We start from the raw sequence: 7,662 nt of genomic DNA, 5'->3' as shown, positions 1-7,662 counted from the left end.
TGAAACTTGGCAAACTCACTGTGCAACTTTAAAAAGGGTGGGGGTGGGGGGAGGCAGGGATCCACACCAGCAACCCCACACCTACCCTTGTAATTAGTGCACCTCCCCCACAAGGTGCAACTGTGGCTGCTGATTTTGATTTCAAAAATACATACACAAATAACAGAGAAAAAGATGTGTCAGTGGACCCTTCATTTACAGTGCAAATGTACACATGTCTACTTGGAAATAAGCATTCATATGTATTGGTGGGCCACTGTGTGAAACAGGATGCTGGGCTAGATAGGCCTTGGGCCTGATCCAGCAGGGCTGTTCTTATTTATGTTCTTTAGTAAACCTCACTGCATGCAAAGCAGCTAATTCACAGGAGAGCTAGAATTGCTGTCCTTTTTTCCTCACATGCTCAGGCCAGGCTCTCCAAGTGGCTTATTAAAAAAAAAGATTGTGCCATCAAGTCACTGTTGACTCCTGAGGACCACAGAGCCATGTGGTTTTCTTGGCAGAATACAGGAATGGTTTACCATTGCCTTCTCCCACTCAGTGAGAGATGATGCCTTTCAGCAGCTTCCTATATCTCTGCTGCCCGATATAGGAGTTTCCCATGTTCTGGGAAACACACCAGTGGGGATTTGAACCTCCTGCTCTCTAGGCAGATTGCTTCCCCGCTGCGCCATTAGGTGGCTAAAGCATAATTTAAAACATCACAAAACAGCTAAAACCCAGCATTCGCTGCCTTCCTGACATTCAGCCAGAGACACTTGACTGGGGAAGAGGGTTCCAGAGACAGAAAGTGCTGCTGAAGAGAAGAACGCCTACGTTCTGTCCAGAAGTTCTGTTCTGTCCTAAGTTCTCCTTGAACCAGGGAGGGGACTTGAGTAAGATCTTCGCATTTGATCTGACAGCATATGATCAGTGTTGCGATAAGTGAATTTAAAAAAAAAGGTCTTGAAACAAACTAGCAGCCAATGCAGATAAGAACTGGTGAAATATCTCTGCTTAACAGAAGTCTCAGTACTGCATTTTGGAGCAAACATTCTTCAGTATGCATTGCAGTAGTCTAACTGGAGGTTAGCATGACATGATTCTATGGTGGTTACTTTGTTCTCCAGCTGACGTACCAGGTAGCACAAGAAAAAGGCACTCCTGGCCCCATGAATAACCTGGTCATCCAGTAGCACCTGCAAGCTTCAAACTTGTCCCTTCAGAGGAAGAGTGATCTTTTCAAGAACCAGCTACATTGCTGATCCTAACTCAACTTTTTTTCTCCAACATAAATCTCGTTTATTTAGATTAATGTTTTGAGGTTGGGTGCTTTCAAATACCAGCTACTGCAAACAGAGGGGATAGGAAACACTTTTCTACACCAGCATGGTGTAGAATCCCCATTCAGCCATGAGACTTGCTGGGTGACTCTGAGGCAGTCACTTCTCTCTCAGCCTAACCTACTTCACAGGGTTGTTGTGAGGAGAAACCTAAGTATGTAGTACATCACTCTGGGCTCCTTGGAGGAAGAGCGGGATATAAAATGTAATACACAAACATTTTCGTGCCCTGCTTGTGAGCTTCGCTGGCCAAAGAGCAATGCAATTTTGGGAGACGGATTGTGGATGAGAAGGAGTTTTGATCTGTTGTAGCCAGAGTATTCTTGGCATTCTTCTTCAACTTTATATTATACTAGTAGGTAAGGCCCATTGTTGTCCAGGCAAAGTCATTTTGCATAGATTACACATCTAGGAAAGTTCAATAAATGAAATCCTGGTGGCCCTCTAATATTGCAGGGTGGTTATATTCACAATATTGGAGTTGTTGACCTCACCCGAAAATGGGGTTAGGTTCTTTAAACAATCCACTCTCATGGCAAGAGTGGATGGAGCAGCCTGGGGAGAGTGGCTATTTAAACTTCCCCACATATTAGCTGAGAAGCAGGGGGAGGTATAAAGTTTAAATAGCCACTCTCCCCGCTTTTCAGCTGATGTGAGGGGAGCTTTAAAGAAGCGGTGCAAGAGGCGAGAGTGGAGGGTACAGGCTCTCCCCTCACACCAGTTCTTTAAATCTCCCCACATGCTAGCGGAGAGAGAGGCCATTTAAACCATGTGTCAATTTGGGGGCAGGAGTGGTTTAGAAAATAACAACCAAAACCCATGAGAACTAAACTTTGAACATAGGAAGCTGCCATATACCGTGTCAGACCATTGGTCTATATAGCTCAGTATTGTCTATACAGACTGGCAGCAGCTTCTCCAAGTTTGCAGGTAGGAATCTCTCTCAGCCCTGACTTGGAGATGCCAGGGATGGAACTTGGAGCCCAGATGTTCTTCCCAGAGCGGCTCAATCCCCTGAGGGGAATATCTTACAGTGCTCACATATCAAGTCTCTCATCCATATGCAACCAGGGCAGACTCTGCTTAGCTAAGGGGACAAGTCAAGCTTGCTACCACAAGACTAGCTCTCCTCTCCTTGTATTCAAGTTGGCCCATGAATGGGCAAAACCACTATTTAAGGACCACCTGTGTATGCCACAGAAGTTTTTATTAATGTGCTTGCAAAAGGAAAGTAAAAACAGTTTGAAATGTGTAGGATTTCAGCTTCAAACATTATTCATTTGATTGAATACTTTCCATATATGGTAAAATAGATTCATAGTAAATGTAGATCAGAGAAAGATCTTCTGCTTCTCTTAGGAACTAGCTGACCCCTCACAGAGCATCTGTGTGCTCTTTGGGGCCGGCGGTTACCTCCCCGCCCCTTCTGCCCCAGTCTCTGCTTCCGGACCCAGCCACCTCTCCTCCCCACTGCCACTTCTGCCCTTCCCACTTTCCCCCCTTTCCCCCCTTTTGGACCTTGCCTCTACAGGCCCCGCCTCCACTCAGAGCTGCTGCCATGGCAACCAATCCTCCTGGGTGCACCTCAGCCAATCAGGCACGTCCGCCGCCCAGCCAATCAGCTGGGCTCTGGGACATTCCAAGGCACACCCAGGAGAATTAATATAATAGATAACGTGACTTTGGAATTATTAATCTATTGAGGGTTAATAATCTGCTGAGTACAGTTAAAATCTGATTATATTCAGAATTTCTCCTTTTTAAAAAAAATCAAACCTTTCCCACAGGATATTTCAGTGTGCATTCAGCTAATTTAAGTGACATGATAGTTCATGCAAAATTTGGTATCTGTAAGTCAATGGGAAGTGTGAATTTTTCACACTAACTCTTCAAAATACATAGTTCATTCAGGGTTGACCCTAGGCTAAATAGTTCCCCATGAGAGAAGCACATTCACCAGTTCATTTATCGGTGTTGCTAAATTGTGCAGGCTCGGAAAGCCTAGTAGTAGTAGTATCACAGCTCCTATTTAAGGGGCCCAGATTTGATTAAGTGCCGTCAAGTTGGTGTTGACTCTTAGCAACCACATATATTCTCAATAATTTGCTGCCAGTGCTCTCCTGCTCCAGTTCCGAGATCCCACTGAAGTTTCACAGGCTTTCTACAGCTTCGTAACATGCAGTATACACAAGCAGTGAAACACCAAGGTCAGTTTGGCACCCGCTTTAGGTAGGTGCTCTGAGCGACTGCCTGGCTGACCCAGCCCAAAGGCTGGCCCTGATTTTAAATCTGGGATCTCCTTAGCTGGCCTAGAGGGCTGTTGAGCAGCTTTAAATGTACACTGAACGTTATGCCTCTCCTCTACCTTTTAAACATTGGAATACATACAATTTTTTAAAAAAGTAAACACAGCTTCCATTCACTGCCACATTTTTTAATGTGTGAAATATAGACAGCTGTGCACATTGTCTACCATATACTTAGAACTATTTGCTGGGTCTCAGCATCTCTAGGTAGCAGAAGGGTGGCTATTTATATATTATTAATACTGTTATTTAGAACACTAGTAGATTGCTTTTCAACAAAAAGAAGTCAAAAGGAGAAGATTCAGTGGCAGGCAGTGGGATGTGTGTGTGTGTGTGTGTGTGTGTGTGTGTGTGTGTGTGTGTGTGTGTGTATGTGTGCCTGGCTATCTTGGCAAAGTGGCACCTTTTACTGTGGTGATTCTCTTTATTTAGCAGGGGGCGAGTAACTGGCCCTATCCACCCCCAGCACAGTTCCTCCAGTGACTGTTGCTGGTGTCTATCTTACATTTCTTTTTAGATTGTGAACCCTTTGGGGACAGGGATCCTTCTTATTATTTATCTGTGTAAACTGCCCTGAGCCATTTTTGGAAGGGCGGTATAGAAATCAAATAAATAGAGATAGAGAATGGAGCAGTCTTGGCGAGCGAGCGAGAATGAACTGCTCATTCTCACTCTTCATGCACCACCTAGCTGCCTTGCCCCCACCATGAAATTAACCCCAGGTGCACGGGTTGGTATTCACTAGGTTGGGGACTTTAATCCCCAACCTAGCAAATACCGTATTTTTGCAGATATAACCCGTGGGGTATACAACACAGTTTTTACATAGGTGCAGTCTGCACTGGTTCCACACTTCACAGGAGCAAGGAATAGCCATTTAAAGGCAGAATAGCCAGCTAGGACACCTCTTGTCTCAGACAGCAGCAGCTGCTTTTCTTGTTCACTGAAGCTTTTCCTTTTTTGGTTTGACAAGGTGTTCTTGTACACTTGTACTGCTTTTGCAGCAGTGAGAATACACAAAAACACCCTGTCAAAGAACAAAGAGTTTTGACAAACAATAATTGCTGCAGCTGTCAACTGTAATTTAGAACGATAGAAGAGGTGAAGCTACTTTTAGCTTTGAATGTCCATTTGAATGGTGCAAGCAAATGTGGGCAATAAAAGCTTGCTTTTTAAAAACAAAAACGCCCATTCAGCTGTGTGTGTGGCTTATATTCAAGAAAATATGGTACCAGCTTGCCTGTCTAGGGTTAATGCCTGGGCAAGGTCAGAAGAGCGAGAATGAGCTACAGCTGTGGCACATTCCCCAACCCCACTTCCAGCCCCACCTGTACTGGATACCACTGAGAAAATGGCTCCTTGTCCCCAAAGAGTTTGCAATCTAAAAGGCAACACACATTTTTGTGCTCAAAATAAAATGTTTTCTAGGAAGAAAGTCAAGTATTAACTCCACAAGTATGCCTCCACTGTGCAAGCCCTCTGTCAACCTAATGTTTAACATACTTGTAAATAAATCCCACTGATTTCAGTTCTATTTACTTTCAAATAAGCTTGTTTAAGAGGGTGGGCTACCTCACCCAGCAAGCAAAGTAAAATTTAGTAGAGAAAAATGTTGTGTTAACAAAAAAGATGAAGCTTTTTTTATTTAATGTATACTTTATTCAGGTTTCTGTCACACCCAAAGACTGTTTAAAGTGCTTATTCTAAACAATATACAAAGATCTTAAAATTTGTACTATTTAAATTATTATCCATGCATCCTCCCACAAAATATACAAAGCCAACAGAAGAAAGCTTTAAATTTCAGCTTCTAAGAAACAAAGTTTTCTCTATCAGGAGTAACAAGAAGTTGGCTGATTGAATTGGTAGCAACAAAAAGAGAGAGAAAACTGAGAGGGAGATCTATCTAGAAATACCAGTATTTTTCCCATTGCCCCAACAGAGAAGTGTCCCAGTTGGAAGGTCTCTGATCAGAGATGTTTAGCTTTCCATGCACTGATTTAATTAACACATATAATAAAAAGACAAATAGGTTTTTCCTCAATTTCTTACTTTTTTCTTTCCCTCTTGCTTGAGCAAAGAGAAGCTCTTCTGACTTCCCCATTCAGATTCCTCCTATTAACCAGGTTAACTTTTTTCCCCCTGGCAGCTACAGAAAAGTCAGACTTTGGTTCATCCCATCATGTTTTATGAAAAGATAGCATCCATCTTTTATATTTGAAAAGTCAAAAGAAACACCTGAGAGTAAAAAGAAGAAGGACACAATCCAGCAAGAGTGGCCACAAATCCTGTTCCTTTTAAACAGGACTTGGACAAGAATTCCTCATGGATTCTTGAGTTCCGCATATTTTGATTGACGGAGATGAAAGATTGCCTCCTTAATGCCATCTCTCATCTGGTGTTTCCCCCACCCCACACCCCCATGTTCTACTCCATGCAGAGAGTATCTGGCAGGCATTAACTACATATTCCACTGCTCCATGGTTTGATAAACGATGCAATTTTTTCGTCTCAAAACTGCTCTGGGCAGAGAGGATCAAGAATACTGCATGAGAGTGTCTCTTCCTCTTGAGTGGCACAAATGGGTCTACAAAAATAGTGTTTGAAGACCCCAAGTGTGTCTTGACCATCCACCCTTCAAATACTTTATGCAAGAATAATGATTAATAATACCTCTAAAGGCTTACATACTAGGAGCCACTGCTCTTTGTTTTGGTATTTTTTAATGGCAAACCACCTGCTCAGCCCTGCTAATCAGTATTTCACTCACACAACTAGCAGCAAACAGCAGCGTTTGGGTTTGGTGGGATTTGCTAGGAGAAGGCAAAATCAAGAATGTGATGAATGCTTTTAGGTATGGCTACTGCCCTGCAAGACATGCAGCATGAAAATGCTGGTGGAATTATTGCTTCAACAAGATCCAGAAGGTTCAAACAGCTCAGTCACTCCCTTCATGGGAGGAGGGGTCTCCAGTTTTCTGTGAGCTTAGTTCCATCACCAGGAGAAGACCAAACGGACAAAGAGGATGCAGGACCCAAGTCCCTGGCTGTTTGCTTGCTCACTCACACTCACTCCTTAGCTACTATTAAGAGAAGCTGGTATTATGCCATTTGAAAAGCCTAGTGTCTCAAAAGTTAAGAGAAATAAATCGTAGTGTCTGAGCCAAGAAATATAGGTGGTGGTGGGGTGGGGGGAGAAGAAGGAGGAATGTAAGATTTCAATAGAAGAAACAAAACTAGAAGTAAAGAAAAAGTTGAAGCCAAGCCATCTCTGCACGGCTGGAACAGAAGAAAGCCAGAAGCTGCTGGTGCCATTTGCTCCTCAGGTCTTTAATGAGCAAGATGAAGGAGGCTCAATATTGGTTCCCATACCAGTCACCATGACTCAACTGGAGCAGCTCTGTGACAACTTGAGCCATGTCACACTTGTGTTTCTGCAGCAGTCGGAGGTTGAGCTGCCGGTCGCAGAAGCCCATTTCACTTAGGTTGGCCAGGAAGACAGCTGTATGTTCCTCAGTGATCACAGGAAGAGCCTTGGAAGGACATAGGCAGAATTAGCAAAACTAGGAAGAAACTGGTGTGCAGCACTTTTAAGTTTTAGAATGATACAAGTTAGAAGGGATCAAAAGCCCATGTACTCTAGATCAGTTACCTGCTGCACAGTCACTCCCTCATGGTCCTCACCCCACCCTGACTAGCTTATAGTGGTGTGCACGAACCGGTCCGCAGGCCATATTAGAGGCCTGCGAAACAGTTTGCAAGTGGCCGAGTCCGGCGCTCCGGCACAGGGAGGTGAGTGTCTCGCTTTAAGGGTGGGGAGTTGTACTTACCCCTCCCGCCACTTTCCCCCCTCTGGCGCTCCATTTCTCAGAGAAATTTTCGGGGTGGCAGCGTTCCTCCCTGCCCCCTTGTTGACCGGTAAAAGCGGAAGTAACTTCCGCACATGCACCCACCGTTGATGCCCGCCCGCCGCGCAGCATACGCACACAACGTGTGATGTGTGTAGTGCGCGTCAGCAGTGGGCAAATGCGCGGA

The 7,662-nt window shown here is 44.2% G+C and overlaps 1 protein-coding gene across 3 annotated transcripts in view; it reads right to left on the bottom strand.

The window, feature by feature from the left end:
• Positions 1–5,264: 5,264 nt before the first annotated feature.
• Positions 5,265–7,662, bottom strand: part of NBR1 (NBR1 autophagy cargo receptor) — a 39,459-nt gene continuing 37,061 nt past the window's right edge. For all 3 annotated transcript variants that reach the window (XM_053260103.1, XM_053260105.1, XM_053260104.1), the window contains one exon: positions 5,265–7,160. In XM_053260103.1, the coding sequence (XP_053116078.1) occupies positions 6,981–7,160 (180 nt within the window). In that variant the 3' untranslated portion in view covers positions 5,265–6,980. The remainder of the gene's footprint in view (positions 7,161–7,662) is intronic.

The sequence above is a fragment of the Hemicordylus capensis genome, chromosome 6, assembly GCF_027244095.1.
Source record: "Hemicordylus capensis ecotype Gifberg chromosome 6, rHemCap1.1.pri, whole genome shotgun sequence".
In the NCBI taxonomy this organism is placed as follows: domain Eukaryota; kingdom Metazoa; phylum Chordata; class Lepidosauria; order Squamata; family Cordylidae; genus Hemicordylus; species Hemicordylus capensis.
Note: the sequence above shows the minus strand (reverse complement) of the source record. Positions and strands in the feature narration are given on the sequence as shown.